A 20,283-nucleotide genomic window follows, 5' to 3' on the forward strand; every position below is an offset into this window, starting at 1 on the left:
ACTTTTTACTAAAGAGAAAAAAAAGTATGTGAGTTTTTAAAGATTTTTTCTAACCCGATAATCAGCTGAAAAGTACGTATCCAAGTGGTTTTTCCTTTCGTATATTTCGTAAGCAATTGTCAGCGCTTGTCGTGGCCTTCGTCAGTACTAGTACTACTTACGATCAGAGAACATAGATTTCCATGGTGAAGGTCTACGTTCTCAACTCTTTCATTAGAATGTTTTTGATTTTTCGATAAAAAATTTTAATTTCAATTTCAATCAGAATTCAATTTCACTGTAAACATCATGCTTTATTACTTTTTCAAGTTAACTTCATTATTTCCTTTTTTCCCACCCTACCTTATTCCTTATGATCGATTTTTGAAACAAACTCGTTTTCGAGTTGTAAAAAAACTAGCCCATTATTCCTTCCCATCCTGACGAAAAACACTCGCCACCTTCACGTGGTTTTCGTCGAGTAATATCAATCACCATTATCACCTGCTTGCTTTTCTCATTTTATGGGTTTGTTAATTTTTATTGACAATTTTAACCATTGTAATCGTTTTCATTAACAATAATTTTGTTAATAATAATGCACTACAAATGCTTTACATGTATGCATGCTGATTGATATTAGCTGAGAGCGAGTCTAATTGAAAAACTAAAGGTAAAATTTTTTATTTGTTCCTGTTTTTAAAAAACATTTGCAAGGAAAAAAAATCCACAGAATGTAATGCCATTTCTTTTTATTATAAAAGATTGTCATATCGGCAAAATTGGACTGTGGTGCAGTATGCTAATGGAAAAATAAAAGGTAGATCAATTGATTCGGTCAGAATATTTTTTTCTCTTTCGATAGGAATAAATAATCATTTATTTCAATCGTCCAAAAGTTCAACAGTTTAAAAAGTCATTAAACTTGCACGAAAAAAATAATTAGCGAATAAAAAAAATCTCCATGACTAGGATTCGATCCATGCACCGCTAGCATGTCAACTCCCCTCGGCATGAGAGTGGGGGTCAGCTGATGCGTCAAGTGTTGAGGCACACCGATACATCACTGCGCGCCCTACAGCTCATAAGTGGAACTACATTTTCCGTGCCAAAAGCTAACACGGGCCCTGTTGTTCCATGTAAATCTATGTTCTCTGTTACGATCCTTACGATCGTTACGATCCCACGTGTGAAAAAAAGATACAGGCAGGGATAAAACTAATTTCTATTTACTGTCTCTTCTACAACTCGAAAGACCATAGATTTCTTTCAATATCGTAAAAAAAGCAATGATTTTGACAAGGTGACGAAAAATTTTGTGAAAATGTCGACATCCTGTGTCGAGATAATAGACGACATCGAAGATTTGATATCCTCGCAAGACATAACCCCAAAACAAAGATACAGTACAAGGAAAAAAGTAACTGTTCGTTCAAAGACGAAAAAGTGTAATGATGAATTCTCTGACTTTTCGCAACATCCTGAAACTCAAACGAGCATAATTCCAGGATCTCAAACTATTTATGTTAAAACTTGGGGTTGTACACATAATAGTTCCGACAGCGAATACATGGCAGGTCAATTGGCTGCCTATGGCTATAATTTGACGGATGACAAAATGCAAGCTGATTTGTGGCTGCTTAATTCTTGTACTGTAAAAGCACCTGCCGAAGATCATTTTAGAAATGAAATCGAGACTGGTAAAAAAATGGGAAAGCACATTGTCATTGCTGGGTATGTATGTTTTTTTTAAAGAAATAACCCTGTCCATTTGACATGAAAAAATAATTTATTTAATTAATCATAAAAATAAGATCATTCTCTTTCAACAAATTGGTTGAACACATAGATTTGCTCCTGCATCGAAATATCCAATAATATTACAACATTTGAAGATATTGTATCAACAACAAAACGTCAATGTAATTTAGCTCTCTTGCTTGAAAATTTGTTTTTGTTAAAATATCTTCTATTCCTTAACATCTTAACATTATCAATTTCAACCATTTATGCTGAAAATTATTTCTTTTAGTTGTGTTCCTCAAGGAGCTCCAAAAACTGGATTCCTCCAAGGCCTCAGTACAATTGGAGTGCAGCAGATCGACCGAGTGGTAGAAGTTGTGGAAGAGACGCTGAAGGGCAACACAGTGAAGTTTTTGGGACAGAAAAAAACATCTGGCAAAAAAATAGGTGGTGCCTCCCTCTCATTGCCAAAAGTTCGTAGAAATCCTCTGATCGAAATAATAGCAGTGAATACAGGTTGTTTGAATCAGTGTACATATTGTAAAACGAAGCATGCAAGAGGAGAACTTGGAAGTTATCCACCGGAGGAAATAGTCGAAAGAGCTCGTCAAGCCTTTGACGAAGGAGTGAGGGAGTTGTGGCTAACTTCAGAAGACACCGGAGCTTATGGCAAAGACATAGGCACAAACTTGCCAGAATTATTGTGGCAACTTCTGAAAGTCATACCTGAAGACTGTATGATGAGAGTGGGAATGACGAATCCTCCTTACATACTTGAGCATTTGGAGGAAATGAGTTTGATTTTGCAGCATCCACGGGTTTACAGTTTCCTTCATGTCCCAGTTCAATCCGGGAGCGATCAAGTTCTCGCAGACATGAAGAGAGAATATACACGAGCGGACTTTGAGAGAGTGGTCGATTATCTGCAGAGTCGAGTCGAGGGAATGACAATTGCTACTGATATTATTTGCGGCTTTCCTACCGAAACGGATCAAGATTTTCAAGATACAATGAGCCTGTGCAAAAAATATAAATTTCCCAGTTTATTCATCAATCAATTTTTCCCACGACCGGGCACGCCTGCTGCCAAAATGACCAAAGTTCCAACTCAACTTGTTAAACAGCGGACGAAAAAGCTTTCAGAATTCTTTCAATCATACGAGCCTTATCAACATGAGATTGGACAAATTCAACGCGTTCTCGTTACCGAAGTCTCACACGACAAAGCCCATTTCGTCGGACACAACAAGTTTTATGAACAAGTTCTCCTGCCCATGAAGGAGGAATTTATGGGAAAAATGGTAACCGTCAAAATCACCGAAGCTATGAAATATTCTATGAAAGGAATTCCCATCGAAATCAACGAATCGCCTTCTCTAAAATCTCCTTTGGCCAAAGGTCTCGTTTCTGGAATTCGTGACGAAATTAAACCCTCCAAATACAAAACTCTCGCTGTACTTGCCATTTTTTTTGCTATTTTCATGAGAGTACTTTGGAAATTATTTATATTTTAACAATTGTCAATGCTTTGACCAATGTACCTCAGAAATTGTAATATTCGGATGGAAAATAGTATGAGATACTTTTTCGAGTATACACTGCAAACGGTCCGAATAAAATCATATTTTCTATCATTCGTTCCTCACCGCTGTATAAACAGAGACTGTAAAGCAATGGAAAAGGGAAGTAAAGAGTGTGAGACGATAAATAAAATCGAAATTTTCAAGTTTATGGCATTCTTTCTTTTAATTATAAAACTTGACAATATCACCATCGTAATCTGATGGGATTTTTTCAAAACTTTTTGATTAGGACAATCATCAGTGTTCTGGAAGTCCTCGGGGACTGTTTCAAACATAATATTTCGCTTCTACGTTCTTACATATAATACATTACAATATTTGGTATCACCGTGTTTTATAAATTCTTCAATACTAATATTACTAGTAGCTTAAGTGTTAACAAAAATAAAACGCATTGAGTTCCTGCCAACGTTATCCTGAGTATTTGAAATCTGGTCTTTTGTTCGAAAGGTAAAGGAGAAAGTAATTTATTTCGAAATTGGTACAGAGAGCAATGCCAAAGACGGAAGAGATTTTTAGATGATCAATAGAACCTTAACAAAATTTCTCTTTCCATTGAAATTTCAAATCACGGTCCATTATTCATTTTTTCCTTATTTCCTGGCACAATTTATACTTATATTTGTATCTAGGTATAGTTGAACCCCGTTCTGCTTGTCTTATTTGAGCAAATAGTTTGAGCGATGAACGAAGGTCAAAAATCATTGTCGAATGCATAGTCGAGTTTTGATCGATTTTCTTTGAAGGAATAAACCCTCGTTCCTCATGCTTGTTCCAATTAAAAAATGAAAATTCCTAAACTCGGAAATATCGAGCTCTGGGTTCTTCATTAAATATTTAATAAGGCACTTGAATTTTTCCTCTTCGTTCCAGGGCTCAACGAAAACCAGGAGGGGGGATGATTTTTCAGGGCCCCTTATTATATTAAAACATTATTATTTCTAGATAAATACATATAAAAAACCTTTTCATCCTTACAAACTAATTTTGAGATGTTTAATAGATCTAGACCGACATAAAAAACAAAAAATAGAAATAAATTGCTCGAAATGTACAGGGCATAAAACGACTTTTTAATCGCATTAGCTAAATTTAAAATTTCATCTTACGCATAAAATGTATTTCCCTATTTTCTCTAGATTTTCGTTGAATTATTCTAGTTCTTTAATTGAGCTCTGCAAGCCTCCTGCATTGACTCTCGAGACTTCGATGTTTAGCCGGCAAAAGGTACACACTTTCACGAGAGTAAAAAACGGAGGATATGAGTAAATTTATACGAGCTAAATTTTGAGCTGCTTTTCAACGCTACTTCGTGCAAATTCATCGTTCACCCATTTCGGAATAGTGAAACTCTGCTAATACAAAATACACACGTCCCACTGAATTTGGTATGAAATTCTTAATGCTGTACAAAAACGAATACTTTCGATCTGTTTTTTCTTATTGTTATTTCTAATATTTTTTTTTTTGATTTAAATAGTGAGTCATAGTAGTGTCAGGAATACACTTTTTTTTTTTTTTATAAATTAAGACGATTAATAATCAACGGAAGAATAAACGTACTCAAACGTACAAACTGGAATGACAATTCGAGTTTTTCCGTTGCATCGAATTATTTTTTCGACAGTAAAATAATGACGCGCTATTACGAGTGCAATTTTTCCTCATTGCATTACATATTTGCAGAAGAGATGGCGAATGGAATTTAATTTCAAGGGTACCCGGTTTCTCGATCGTAAATCGAGACTGCCGAAAGCGTTCTCGTGCTGCATTGGGCGTGCATATTTTTCGAGGGCCAAAGACTTATTATTTTTGACCAGCCCATCATCGTACAATGTTGTTTCATTCCTTCGATTTTTTCACTCGTACCCCGTCCTTATTTTATCTCTTCGAAATAATGCAGTGAATTATTGTTCATTGGGGATAAAAAAAAACAATCGACGATGCAATCGGAATTAATGACGCGAATGACTAAAAACATTTGAATTTATCTGCTCAGAAAGTGTCAAAATTTCAACAATTCTCACTTTTTATAACTATTTTTCATACAAGTAAGGAGTACACGAGACTCGTTTATTATTGTTATAAAAGTTTATAGAGAAAAATCAATGAAAAGTGAATGAAAGGAATTATCACTACGGAATAAATAAACGGGCTTTAAATTCAAACTCGCAAAAACGTGAACAATAATCACTGATAATTATTATTCTTCATTTAAACGAGAGAATATTTTTTTTTTCTCGGTCGAAATTTTCATACATTAATTCAACAAGTCTAAAAGGACTGAGAACTACGAGAAAATATACACTGAAATCATTACGAAGTCATTTCACTTATAGTGACTCGACGAAAAATGGAAACAAAATATAAATAGGCGTCGTTTGACAGAAAATATTAGTTCTCGATCGATTAACGAATGACTTTTTGATTACGGATACATATTTTTGTTAAATAACACAATAACTCATGACACAATACGTCTATGGCAAACGTTATGGCGTTGATCGTACGATGGCACGTGGTTTATTCCAATAATTTTTTATTGTACGTAAATTCCATAATAACGGGGAAATAAAAATAAAAAATGAAAAATATACGAAAGTGGAAAATAATGCCTTGCTCTTAAAAACTAGATGATTATGCCCATTGGCACGATTGCTGGAGACGCAAATCGAACCGATTATTTTTTTCGCTTTCTTTTTTTCCCTTTACAAATCTGACACTTCAATCCTCTTTGCGTTCGCTCAAACTCGGAGTAATACTTTCGAGCTTTTTTGTTTTAACGAACGATCGAGACTAGCAGTTTTTCAAAAGAATAATTTAAAATGTAGAAACGAAAAACTGAATGATCAATTAATACTTTCTTGTGAGAATCCTCCGATCGGTAAATCGCCTCTCGGATTACAATATTCTCAAAGTGTCCCAGAGATGCCGCACGCGTCGCGATTCAATCGGGGACTCAATATTTCGCTTCACATCGTCGGGCCATCCGAACCATTTTTGAAGGACCAAAAAAACTCGTCGAAACCGAACGAGTTCTCCTTCGTACCAGAATTACACGTTCGTTATTCCTCGAGGAAAGTTCAAAAGAAGAAGGGCAGCTTTTTTGCGAGAGGACAAGAGTTCGATGCACGGCATCCAGATTCTCGAATTTATCAACTTTACAACACGCACCTTTTGAAACAGAGAAATTCAACGTTTTTTCTTCAAGTTTATAAATTTTTCATTTTACTAATTCTAAAACTAACCATTCCATTTGGAATTTTTTATCGAATTTCTCATTTTTTTTTTGAACTCATTACAAAGTATAATTTTATAGGAAATTTCGTAAATATTTTGATTGCTCGCTGCTTTTTTTCCTTTCATGAAATATAAAATAGAAATTTTGCTCCTTGCCAAGAAAAAAATGCTCTTCAATTTAACTTTAGAAAATCTCTGCACGTCAATATTGCGGCTCGAAACGCTGATATTTATTGGCGATAACAATTTCACGCGCCTCTTCAAAATGCCCTTCGACTTCTCTCTTTTGTGCTTTATTGTATTTCGTTTTGCTCGTACGAGACTCGGTACCGTGAGTTTATAGCACTCGGTCTTGCCCATCGTTTCATATTGTACGGACACTCCACCCGCTTGACATATATATTCTATGGCTTTTGCACCTGCTCACAATGGTTCTCAATCTGAAAATGACGATTTCGAATGTACTCACGAACCTTCTCGTCTGCTACTTGGTATGGATTGCTAATGATTTTTTTCAAAAGAATATTTAAAGTGTGGCTATCAGAAAATGAAAACGGAACCAGTTTTTACCTTTCGAGATGGAAAACTAAAAGCTAAAACCTCAAAAATGTTGAAATTCGCAGATGTTGAACGCAGATTTTTTTTTCATCAAGAATCGAAAATTTACCAAGTTGGAAATAGAAGCAACGGAGCAGTGGAATTTTGAAAAGAAGCAATTGTCGAAAAAAATCTTGGAAATACACGCGGGTAAATCATTTTCCGAAATAATTTAGCGTAAGTATTTCCAACGAAATGTGAATTGAGCCATTGAACTAAGAAATTAGGCACCATTATTGATTCCTTTAACAGGAATATAAACTGGTGATCGTACGGTAGAAAAATACTCGTTCGAGTAATCGATGTATATTTTGTTTTATGATTATAAACATTTTTTGTTTCATTCGTTACTGTGCACCTGCTCTGTCGATCGGAATACCGGTTCCCAATTTTCCGTGTATATTATCGGTACTTGCACCTGTTCCGCATACTTGGAAATAAAAAGAGAGAGGAGCGAGTCCTTTGAGCCGGACCGGACGATTTCTTAACTTCAATATTTTGTTAAGTGCGCAAATGAGTTTTGTCACATATCGGCCAGAATTTTTGTAACTTTTGAAAAAACTGATTTTATTTACCATTGAATGTGACGCTCGCGGTGCTGCAGAATAATTTGTTTGTCAATTTCGTGAGGAAGATCCTCGCACGAGATAAATTCGTACAACGCCAAGGATCTTATTTCGTTTTTGGTGCATAAAAATCAAGCGTCTCAGATTAAAAATAACGAAGATAAATGTATTCCCAGTTGAATATTTTTAGGGGTGTTTTTGACCTCGTTCCTCTGGTTTGTTGAAACCAGAGCTAAAAACTGGTTGGAATGCCTGGAGAGCTGCAGTTAAAAAGCCATAGAACAACCGAACAGAAAAAATACAATTTTTTCGTAACTGCGTACCCGTAACTTGGTTCGATTATTTTCGTATTGTATTTTCATTGTTCTTCCGATGAAAATATCCGTCGGAGTTTCGCGTTCAGGAACATTGAATAGAGTTTCTCCTCTTTCGTTTATATTGTTTTTCATGGCATCCGGTTTATGGGGCCCGATGAGTGACGGTTATAACCGTCGAAGATTTCGTTTGCTCTGCCGGGAACCGACCACGAGACGTTTGTTGCGTTTCGTCGGTGTTGCGAGGAGCGGTGTTTTGCACGGTCCTGTGTGTGGCCTCGATGAGCACGATGTACAAAATTCCATGCTGCAACCCTGCCTCGAGCACTTTCCAACGTTTTTCTCGTCGTCCACGTGACACGGAAACGAGCAGTTGGGGCACGGCAACAAGTGTTCCCAGGGTTCCAAAGTCCGACTCGCCTGAAAATTACAGAAAAAGTGTTGAATTGATAGTTTCAAGGGAAACAAAAATCTGAATTGTGCGACGAGATATTTTCGGACGTAAAATTAAACATTTTACGTCCGAAACGGTATGAAAGAATGGGAGCGATATTTCAATCAATAATTAACGAACAATTTCGAGAAACGATTCAACGAATGGGTCCGTGCTCAATTTCAATAAATCACAATCCTTAGAAATGGCGGGTCTTTGTTAACGACGTTACATACACAATACCTCAAAGTGAGTGGGAACGAAGCGCGTGCGTTCGATTGCATCGCCACGCTTCGAGGGTATCAAGAAGGTTCATAAAGCGTTAAAGTGAAAGGCGCGACGAAACAAAACGTCCAAGATCATTACCAAGCATCGTGTGCTTTGCTTGAGATAGTGTCACATGTTTATGGGCATTTATAACGCAAATAGCAGCGATAAGGAGCCCACCCACGCGTGTATTATATTTTCTTATTTCCTCAATTCGATCTCAACGTTTTCAAAAAAATACAAAATTTGACAAAAATACGTCCAAAAATTCGTTTTTTTTTGCCTCTATAAATTTTTATTACCACGAATCGTTGAAACGAAAAGAAAAAACTACGAGGATTATAATATTTTTAAACTCGTCCAAAATATTTCGTTTGGACCGTCGGAATCGAAAAAGTCAAGGAGGAGAAGAGTTTTCGAGAGAATAGCCGCTGCATCACCGTAAACGAAGCGAGAGGACCCGTTTGAAGTATGTTGAAGCGAGGAAACGAAGCGGCACCGGGTCCTCGGGGAGGGCGAAGTGGTCAACTGCGTTATTATGTTCTCGTTGGTAGATTAAAAAGGCGTTTGATTTGTTCCGAAAAGTTTACGGCAATACCGTTACGTCGGAGAGTGCGAGAGAGAGAGAGAGAGTGCTCCGGTACGTAAGAGCTCATCGGGGCAATGAGGAAGACGATGCTCTTCTTGCCTAGCAACAACGAAACGAATTCCGTCGAGTTATGCTTGTCAGAAAATTAGTGAAAGCCACCGAGAAAAAGTGCGTCCGAGGAAAAACCTTCAAAACGAAAATCTGAAGAAAACGCACACACTCACAATTTTGTGATAAAAATTGAAACGATTTGTATCGAGAATCGGATGACGGAATGCAGAAATAGAAAAAAGGTTTTAAAACGACGAAATTTCGGCTACGAAAAGTTCGAATTTTTCAATTTTTCTTCGTAAATTGCCATTGAACCGAATGATAAACTACATGAAATATTTTTTCATCCGATCGAACGAGTGATAAGATCGTTTTTTCAAGAGGAAAAAAACCATCTGGCGTTGCACCAGGCGCTCGAAAGAAATTGTGTAAAACGTGAGCTCGTTACGAGGGTCAGTTAATTAAGGGGCTTTTGTCGCGCCAAGTGTTCTTCTCGCTGATGATGCTCGATCGTGAGACGCGAATTGTGCGACTGAGAGAAATAAGAAAAGAGAGAGGGAGGGAGGAGGCAGGCGACTCGGTCGAAGCTGTACGCACGTTTGTGTACATGCTCTGACCCCTATGGGACTGCGAATGCACGCGTATATAATGTTTTTCATGGGGCTTCCATACAGAGGTCTGGAAGCCGGCAAAAATAAACAAAAATGAGAAAGAAAGATATTGCAAAAAACATGAGACGACGTCGCAGCAATCATTTTTTTCGATCCGACCCACGCTCGGTTGTGACTTTGCGGTTGCATATCCGGCGCGACGAAAGTCGTTAAACGAAATAGTCAGGGGGAGGGGGAAGGGATGAAAAAAATAAGAGGGACAAGAGCTCCCTCTTGTACCGGCTTCATCGTAATACTCGAATCGAAATATGAACGGACATTATGAAAAAAAATATATTTTTTACCAAGTAAGATAAAAAAAAAAAAAAAAAACATAATAAAATATCGAAAATAAGGAGAAATCGTGTAGCTTGGAAAACGCGAAATCGTCGAAAACACGATCAACGGACTAATCCGCAATTAATTAGTGTCGAGAGAGGTGAAAAAAATTCAAACGACTGGAAACATCGTCGGGATGCTCGGCGTAATAAATCCGCGAATTCCCAATTCGCAATGACAAATGGGAAAGAACGAGATTGAGAGAACAACTTTGAGCAGGAGTCTCTGGAAAAAAATTGTCTAAAAATGTTAAGTCGAATTAAATGAAGACGTAAACGAAATTTCGATATAATGTGACTTCTCCTGCTTCATTGTGATGCTAATTTTCTATCTCAACGGTGAATGCCGTCGTAGGGACTCCTGAATTTTCGGAGGGGGGCACACGAGAGGAAAAAATTTCGTGACAAATATCGAACGATTTATTCACGTCCTTTCACCTATCGCATCGAATTAAATCTACAAATGTAATTCTATATCTCCATTTTCCTATCCGAGGATCGAGTTACCATTTTTATTCAACGTTTTTACACATCAATCCATCCCTCCCTCGCGCTCCGCTCCTCGCCTATGTTTTTCCTATCTCACGATCTTCTATTCATTCCGACCAAATTATTCGCTCGACTTGATCCTTTCGAACTACTGAAACGTCACGTTCTTACTCTCCGACAACTTTGTCGGCGATGTCGATTGGATTTCGAAATTTCAATCTTTCTAATATTACCAAAATGTTCCTTCATTTTTTCACTCACGAATGAAGTAAAACATGGGAAAATTCGGTGGGTCGATAGACAAGTAGTGAGTGTGTATCTATTGAATGTCAATTGAATTTTTAATTCTTCGCGTACGTTTATTCAAGTATCGAAACGTACGTTTATTCAATCTCGACTTACGAATTAATTGAGAAACATTGTTCCGTAATTAAGAGATCTCGAAAAATCGAAGCGATTGGAAAAAACTGAAAGAACGCGATTAAAAAGGTAAATCAACTCGCTAAAATTTGGAATAAATTCATAGAATCGTTCACATTCGCCCCAAAATTTTTTGATGGGGATAAATGATTTTGTCTCCCCTTAATATCGGAGTAAATGAGGGTACGAGATCGCTGATTGAATGATTTTACAAATCACGATGTAATTGGGTTTACAAGCGTGTAAGGAGAGTCCTTAAAGACGATGCACAACGAAGCAATACCTTGAGCCGATGATTCAGCATATCTTTAGCTCCGATGCACGGGCAATTCCGCATGAAATCGAAGCGATTTTTTCCCATTTCTCAGCCGGTTCGTTAATTCCGGTTTTTTGAGAGACCAGCAAAAAAATCGTTGTTATTTCCTTTCAGCTCCGACGATTTTACGAGGAGATTAAAAATGGTTTTGTATGATAATGCACATCGCGTGATGGAGCTCGGATTTGTGAAGCTACGCTTGCCAGCTGCCATTTCGTATGGATCAAGGCTCGTCGTTACGCACGAATATCTACGGTCTCCGCGTATGCACACGAATCAAGAATAACGCCACAACCCTGTGGGGACCTTCTGCGATTATTTCTCCCTCGGACGGACCCGATCCAGGACAATTATTCTCCCCCCTTTTCCTCGTAAATAACGTTTCAGAGTTGCATGCCTGCTCGACAACTCACAGCAACAATATTTATTTTTATACTTGAAAAATCTATCGAACTGCAACCGGCGGAATTGAGTTTAAAAATGTCCTTAAAAAAATTCAAAAATTCATCACTCGGAATAGCTCGATTTTCAAAGAATTTAAAAATCTAAAACTTCTCAAAACTACAATTTCATTGCAAGCTTCAAACGAGTAAAAACCACCAAAAAACTCGAAAACAAAATTTGCTTGAGCAATAAATCCAAAGTTCTACAAGCCCTTTTATCAAATCGATTCAAACGCGTCGAATTGTTCATTGCTCTCGCGCGTGGCTCCCCCCAAGCATTGAAACTCTCGAGTAAAAAAGTTTTCCGAACAAACAGATAAAAAGGAAGCTCCCACGATAATAAGAACGCTTCAGAGCTTTTGAGTGGTGACGTTTGTAGCGTCAGTATACGTTGCGGAAGAAGCGGGGCGAGAATTCACGTAGTGCGTATGAGTACGCAGAAACGAATGCGCTGTATTATTCTTCAAACGAGACAGCGTGCAAGTGCAACGAGATGCATCGCGCACTTGACGGATCTGGCGAGAGGGGGAGAAAAAGAAGTGCAATAAGGTGTTAAGTTACACGAAACGTGCATTTTTTTTCAACGACCACTTAAGGCAGCAATACGAGAAAAAAACAAAAAATATTCCACACTAAAGATCGCTGGACCGAGGCACTTGCGGTTCGCACAATACCGCGAGTGATTGTACTTTCTTTCTCTCTTTTCTTTTGGTAGCCTCGTTTGCGAGGACTATCATTAAGGGGAAAAGGGGGAGGGAGGGTGGGGAAATGCTCAGTCGAAACTCATGTTTTATCTCTCTGCTCCCCATGCACTCGCTATAAACCTCATATTATTTATTATCGGTTCTTAAGGTGTCTGAAAAACGTTAACGAGCCTCGATGAATATCACGGATGGTGAAGTACGGTAACGAAATTCTTTCGTCGCGTCAATCAGCTTCGGAAAGGCGGCACGGGGAAGCGCGGTCGGCGCAAGCAATTTTTTTTCTTCCGAGCATGAAAATTGTTTATGCATAGTTTTTGGTGAAACGGAATAAAGATTAAGAGTTGGCGCTTTGCGGGGTTAACGCGCGCGTTTTTAATTTTGGGATTCGGAGGCAAAATTGTTCTCGTTATCGGCGCATAAGTGCTCGAAAGCGTACGCTGGAAGTGATTCGATCTTCGTACGAGGAGTACGCGGCGGATCGAAACTCATCAACGTTACGAGCGCACCGGAGAAGAAGGAAAAGGGGAAAAAAGGAGGCGACGAGGGGCTCGAACGGGAGATTCGTCCTGGCGAAAATTGGGCTCGCGATCGAGCATCGCCTAAACAAAGGAAGACGGAGAAGAAAGAATTGTAAAAAGATGGCGGCTTCGCTCGAGAGGATTTCGAGGCCGTCGATCGATCCCGATGGGACGAGACGAGGGTCCCGCCGAACTCGTGTAACGCGAGATCCGAACTTTCGGCGCGCTCTTACCGCGTATAAATACGCGTTTATCGGTCGCTAAAGATCGACAAGGGCCTCCGTATCTGGAGCTCTTTTCACGGAACGGAGAGAAGTGGAAAAGAAAAATTCCTATAAAAACGAGAGGAGCTAGAGAGAATTACGAGGAAGGGCAGAAAAATGCCCCTCGGGTCATGCGACGCCGCGGAGTATGAAGGGCCAGTGGAGAGGAGGAGAGCAGCACTCGAGAATTCGAAGAAGAAAACAACACGGCGAAAGAGACGAGGAAGAATTTCGGAGCTCGCCCGGACAAGAGAAAAATGGCGGAGCAATTGAGAACGTTGATCCTGCGGAGCCCTTGGACCTGCGTGCAAGGGGGTTTTCAGGACCCTCAATAAGGGAGTACACGAGCGTACCGAGCAGTTCAAAAGTCAAGCCCGAAAATTCGAATGGCACGTAGATTCTTGCAAAGTCCCAAAAACGAGGCTTCTCTACAATAATGAGCTTTTCTGCTAAACCAATATTTCGCATCCCTTCCAGAGAAAAGCTCAAAAGCATTCTTCCCAGAACAAAACTCTTTAATGATTTCGTAGCTCCAACAATATTTTTGAGGCCTCCGGTACGAAGGTTCGCGCCTATAATTACGCGTATGCCAAGTTTGCAGTGCTGCGGAGGCTTTTTTACTGACGCTGCTGGCCGAGTCGGTACCGGATTGGTACCCGATCGAGAGCGACTGCGAAGATTGGAGGGTTCGTACGCGTTCCTGAGGCTCCTAAGGCACACGAGGGTATCGGCCCTTTTCGCGAGTACTCGTGTTTCGCTCGTCCCAGAAGATTAACCGCGCGCGAGAGAGAGAGAGAGAGAGAGAGAGAGAGAGAGAGAGAGAGAGAGAGAGAGAGAGAGAGAGAGAGAGAGAGAGGAAGGAAGAGACGAATACGCCTCGTGGGTTCGTATAATGCGAAGCGATCGTCGGTGGCCCCGTCGGGGGGTTCAGCCTCTTTTTCAGCTCTGGACCAGCCTCTCCCACCACGCGCCAGGAGCCCCCTCTCCGCCGTTCTTTGAAGAAGAGCGATCGAGAGAGGAAGAGGAAGAAGAGGGAGAGAGAGAACGCACTGATACGAGTCCCTGGGGTATCGTCGAGCAGCGAGGGGGAGGAAGAAGCCGAACGGAGGTGGAGGAGCGAGAGATTCGGGTGGTGTTCGGATTTTTGAAGTGGGCCATGAGGCCCAAGCGGCGAACCGCCTCAGATATATCATTATCTCGAGAGGCTCACTGTTGCTATGCAATTAGACTCCGTTAATCGCCCACAGACTCTTCTCTCCCTACCACCGTCCAAAAAATCCTATTCCTCCTACCACACTCGCATGGCGTTCTTCCTCCTCGAGCTTCTCCTCTCGCGCACGGGGCCACTGAGAGACGCAGCGTTTTTCTCTCCCTCTCAATCTCTATCCTTTGTTTTTCTGGGCGTTGCAAGCTGTGTTGTGCTGCGCATATCAAGAACACTCGTCATGCGTCCGCTTCGTTTTTTCCCCCCCTCGTCGCTCTATCGCTCAACATTTTTTACGTTTTTCTCAAACTCATCCGCGAACCCCTCGGAGGAACTGGCAGATTCTCCGCGGCGACGGGAAGATACAACTGCAAAAGCAAATAGAAAGGAGCAACGCCTCGCTGAGAAACGAACCGGGCGGACATAGATATCGCGAATTAATGTCAGGGGCAACGAAGACGCAGCAATAACAACAACACCGCCACGTGGAACAGGAGACACTTTGCACTAAGCTCGTCGCGGGGAGATGACTCATATTTTTTATCACACTTCGGACTCCCTTTTCAATTAGAAGGGATAATGAAAATACTTTATTATCACGATTACGTTTATTTCTGTTTCCAATTCTCTTTTTCATTCTCCAATGACGCTGAAGTTTCCAACGTTGGAGTCCAACGAAATGATCGAAAAGAACTCTCCAATAATTCCAGCAATTCTCCTATTTTGTTCCCTGCCAAATTTGCGATTCGTAGTTTTTCAAGCTGCACCAACGATTCGTGAAATAAACAATTGGTGAATTAAAAACGTTTTTTTCGTTCATTTCGTTGGACTCCAACGTTGGAAACTTCAGCGTCGTCATTCTCCAAGTTATCGAGGTTCCAAAAAACTCTCGAATTATTCCAGTTAAGCTCAGCAATTCTGTTCCCTGCCGAATTTCAAGTTTGTCGTTTTTCAACGCACACCAATGATTCGGGAAATAATAAATTATTACAAGTCTTTTTGTCCATTCGTTTCGTTGGACTCGATCGTCGCAAACTTCGGCGTCGCGTATATCGATGATGCTTCTCATCGAGCGCTTCGTGATTATCGTTTTCATTCGCAGATCGTTGTTTCAGTCTCTATAACAGCGGAGGAACTTCCGGAGGAGAAATATGAGGAAATTTGGGGAGCAGGAAAAAAGCGCGGAGCCGGGATGAAAGCCCGAAGTTCCTCGATCGGCGGTGAACCGATCGAGGAGATTCGCAAGGACGATCAGGGCCGTGCTCTGTAGGACACGCTTCCTTCCCGCGTTCATTAAGCTTTATATTTGACCTTGAGGCTTCACCCCGGTGGGAGATCGGAGGAATAAGCGTTCTCGGGGGGGAGGCGCGTGCGCACTGAGAAACGCGGGAAATGCCTGGCGCGAAGACCTTTCGCGCGTGTCCACGCACAAACGGACGAATAACTTTCGATTTTTTTATTATTATTTCTCCTCTCCCGCGACCCGCAACTTCAGGTAAGTCGTCGAGCAACGGGGGGAAAAAAAAATGTTTATTTAGCACACATTCGCCTCGATATACTTTACGAAATGTGCGCGTATCGCGTGCGCATAAATGTATCTGTAGAATTTATAAATTAGCGACAGCAACACGTGGTCCTCTTGTTGCTATGCGCGGAGGAACCGGCCGCCCGAGAGAATGTATTCGGAACGACGACCCGAACGATTTTCGGTTCCTATAGTAAAATAAACTCGAACGGCACAATAACGAAATCGCTGAATTGTGGCTGGGACGGTCCCCTTTCGGGGCGGAAAATCCGAACGATATTTTCTCAAGTTTCTTCTTTCTTCGACGTTTTTTTTATACTGAAAAAAAATAACGTAGATTCCCGTCGACAGTTCTCGATCGAAAGCACTTCTTTTCGGGGCGAGGGCACGAGCTCCGTCGCGGCTTCGCGTTTAAGTATGGAGACTCTCGCGAATGCGGACAGATGCGATGACGAATCGATGGGAGCCTGACGCGCGAAGCTGACCGGAAGTCGACACATTCGTCTTCACTTCCTCGAAGCCCTCGAAGCAGCACAGTGGTCCCCAGGTGCTGGAGAGCCGATCGAAACGATGAAATTAATTGATTTTGCGCTGTTGGATATTCAACGAGGAATTTCAAGTCTGACCAAGTGTTTTTAAACGATTTAATTGACCGTATCGGAAGGCTGGAAACGAGATTTTTGTTTCTCGCTCGAAGCACGTTCTCGAAACGCACGCGCCTGCGAAAAATCTGGGTTCGATGCTCCAGCAATGATGAGAGAGACAAATGAAAACGCGTGGCGAGTCCGCCACGTAGCTTTTGCAATTACCACTCGTTAGGACCTTCCGCGTAAGACGAAATTCGCTTTGAGCACCGACACCGACTGGGACCGAGGCCGCGTTTTTTCCCAACGCATCTCAGCCCGATCGTCTACCCGCGAAAAAAATAACTCAACGACTCCCTTAAATCTATTTGCGAATGAAATAAACGCTTGAATTCTCCTCGAAATATCGGTTTCTAAGCGTGAGAGGATTTTGGGCTTGCCGACATTTCAAAGCGTCCGCGCCTCCAAGGGTCAATCGCGACTTATCAAACTCGACATTTGCCATTCATTCGAGAATAGGTACAACGAACTCTTCCATTTATTAAGTCCTTCTCTATCGTGCTCGAATTCCTCGCGAATGATTCGCCGCGCGCGTCTGTCAAGAGCCGTAACGCGCAACGAGCCCGCGGAGCCTCGCCTCGTAAAGTAGGCCAAAATAGCGGGGAAACGCGATTGAAAATCGTGACCGTTCCCGAGTCCCTGGAAACGTCACGATCTTTGTTGCAAAGCTCTGAAAAGTGGCAAATTTGAGGAACGTTTGTTCCCCTTGGCCGAGGACGAGGAAAAAGTTTTCTTCATCTCCGTCCACGGATCTTCGGAACAGCCTCGATCTGTGAGGCCGAGATGCAGAATTTAGTCGATGACGGTCCTCGCGATCGTCAGCCAAGGACGTTGCTCCTGCGCATGCGTCACTGAATTTGTCTCTCCCTCACTTTTTAGAGCCTTCTTTTCCCACATGATTTTCTTCCTTTTTCTGTTAAACTTCTCTCTCGCACGGACAAGCGAAACTCTCGCGGGAGCACACAAGCACACGTACGCGCGGAGGCTCGCGTACGAGACGAGACGCACACGATTGGAGCCGCGGAGCGCCTTGGGGCCACGCGTCCTCGTCGTCTATTATACATTATTCAACGCCACCGCCACCGACGACACGAACACACCACAGCGGACCCGGGACCGAAAAGTTTCTCGTTGCGAATTCAGTACGATGCACCGTAACCGGGTAGCAACAGACCAGCGGGCTCGCGATAACTTTTTCCTCGACGTTAAGCCGCTCGATCCTTTCACGAATTGACGACCTCTACGGACATTCTTTCACTTTGTCTCAATGTGAATGAGCGTTGATACGAACGTACGAGTGTTTTCGAACGGACGAATTCGTAATGATAAACAACGAGGCGGCAGCGATTCCGGTGCGTTCTCGTGGAAAAAGGCTCTAATTTATGACGCCGAAGTTTGCAGCTTTGGAGACCAGCGAAATTATGCAAAAAACTCTCGAATAGCTTCGGTAAATCTCCAATTTTGTTCGGTGCCGAATCTGCAATTCGCAGTTTTTCAACCTGCACCGATTCTCGGCGAGATGAAAAATTGGTTAATTAAAAATGTTTTTTTCCCCCTCATTTCGTTGTAAATTTCAGCGACGTTTTAATTCACAACTAAAAAACATTCGATTTTAGTGTGTTTTGGAAAGCTGGACAACCGAGCCGTGAGAGTTGCCAACAAAAACGGAGGCTCGGAGGGGGGGCAAACTTTGAATGATTTTCGGTGCCGCCTTGACATTTGAGATCGAGGTCACCGGAGACTTTTGGATTTTTTTTTTGGTGGAAATCGAGCAAAGTTCACAATCGCTGAGTGACATTCGAACGCTCGTTCGTTCGAGATTAAGGCCTGACGAGAGTTGGATTGATAATGGGGGGAAGAATAAAAATTCATTAGTGAGAAACGGCGCGCAATGAGGATCGCCATAAAGAAAATCAATCGACAGATTTATCGAGCGTTAAAAGTATTTACGCGCGGAGGCCGCGGATGGGCTCGAGATTTATTTTATTCCTCGCATAAAATTCGCTTACCTTTTTTGCCGATTTTTTTTCGCTACATTTGAAAGTCGATCCTCGACCCTTTGGAGAAACTCTACCTAAACGAGGACGCATCGTGTCGTCACGGTTGAGGAAACGACGAGCGAGGAATTATCATAGAAGTAGAAATAACCAAGTAATAAAGGCGAGAAACGATGTCGCAACATTTTTCCACGAATTCGAGGCACGATCTTTCGCTACGTTATGCCCATTAATATTCAAATTAACTTGGCTGTCCATTTGTCGGTACGCGCCGGGAGGAGATCGCGCGTCTCACGATTCGACTTACTATTTTTATTTCCTACTTTTGTTTACCTCGAGCGAGCTCATCGACGCGCGGTTTGTCTCCCGCGAATGTGAAGTGTCAAAAGCCCGTGAATTTCCTCACCGATAATAAAAAAAAAAATCGTCGCTCCCTCGACGCCTCGTCATTTATCCAACTTGATAACCATTAAATATAAAAAATAATGAAAACGCGGAGTCAGCATTTCCGGTGACTGAGGCGACGAAAAACTTTCCTTAAAACTCCTCCCGAAAAGAGAATTCAGAATAAAAAGAGGCCGAACGCGAGTGTTCCGAAATCGAGGGGGAAAGGACGAAGACGTTGGTGCAGGTAATCAGCATTATCTAAATTGCCATAGGTTCGCCGGGTCCCGAAAACGTTGTAAATTCTGTAGCGATTGCGAGCGAGGAAGCGAAGAGCAAATATTTTTGAGGTACCAAAAAGTAACCGGGGCGCGCCAGGGGGGAGGGAGGAATGCGCTCGGTGCGTGTGAAACTGAACCTGTTTCGAAGGTCATATCTCTCGTTCGGCAACCCTTGGACAGATTTCCTTTTCGCGCTCCCAAAAGAGAGAAATAAAAAGAGGAAGGAAGGGGAGAAATAAAGAGCAGAAATGTACTCGAGAGAGACCGAGAGATTCAAGACTTTATCGGTTTCTCTCCCTCTCTCTCTCTCTCTCGCAGTTTCTTCCTCTCTCATTCCATTGAGAAACGGCAGAGGGCCGATGAATGAACTGAGCTCGCTCGCGTCGCCTGTTCTCTGTTAGATATACGTACATAGCTTGTAACATGTATACACGCACACACAGACAAATATAACATTCGTGAAGATCTTCACCTTGGCTCTTCTCTCTCAGGTAAGTGTTATCGCACGAGCGTCCCACGAAATTACTCTCATCTTACTCGATTTCTTTCTCTTCCCCTCGGCCCCCCCCTTCGTTTCGTTTTTTTCGGCTCTTTATCTCTGGGCCGAGGCGTATCGAGCGCCATAACTCCAACTTTTAACGCCTGGCACTTACTCGAGCGACTCTCTCTCTCTCTCTCTCTATCTGTTATCCTACTAATTACGAAAATTGATGAAAGAGACACCGCGAAATAGGGCTAATGTCAT

General features: G+C 41.6%; 2 protein-coding genes across 4 annotated transcripts in view; one reads left to right on the top strand and one right to left on the bottom strand.

Annotated features, from left to right (window-relative positions):
• The first annotated feature begins 1,110 nt into the window (after positions 1-1,110).
• LOC122416435 (threonylcarbamoyladenosine tRNA methylthiotransferase) lies at positions 1,111-3,451 on the top strand. Of its 2 annotated transcripts, XM_043429383.1 has the most exons (3): positions 1,113-1,399; positions 1,488-1,713; positions 2,012-3,451. In XM_043429383.1, the coding sequence occupies exons 2-3, from the start codon at positions 1,550-1,552 to the stop codon at positions 3,234-3,236; spliced, it is 1,389 nt and encodes a 462-aa protein (XP_043285318.1). In that variant the 5' UTR covers positions 1,113-1,399; positions 1,488-1,549; the 3' UTR covers positions 3,237-3,451. The 2 variants fall into 2 exon arrangements, with proteins under 2 accessions (XP_043285317.1, XP_043285318.1); XM_043429382.1 differs by having other exon boundaries at positions 1,111-1,713.
• LOC122416436 (uncharacterized) overlaps positions 3,431-20,283 on the bottom strand; it is a 35,403-nt gene continuing 18,550 nt past the window's right edge. The window contains exons 2-3 of one of the 2 annotated variants that reach the window (XR_006262111.1): positions 7,718-8,442; positions 3,431-6,985 (exon numbers count right to left, since the gene is read on the bottom strand). Coding sequence is in view for 1 of the 2 variants with exons in the window: in XM_043429385.1 (XP_043285320.1) it covers positions 8,191-8,442 (252 nt within the window). In the remaining variant the exon portion in view is untranslated. Of the gene's footprint in view, positions 8,443-20,283 lie in introns of both variants that reach the window. The other variant, XM_043429385.1, reaches the window with a different exon arrangement.

This window comes from Venturia canescens, chromosome 9 (genome assembly GCF_019457755.1).
Source record: "Venturia canescens isolate UGA chromosome 9, ASM1945775v1, whole genome shotgun sequence".
In the NCBI taxonomy this organism is placed as follows: domain Eukaryota; kingdom Metazoa; phylum Arthropoda; class Insecta; order Hymenoptera; family Ichneumonidae; genus Venturia; species Venturia canescens.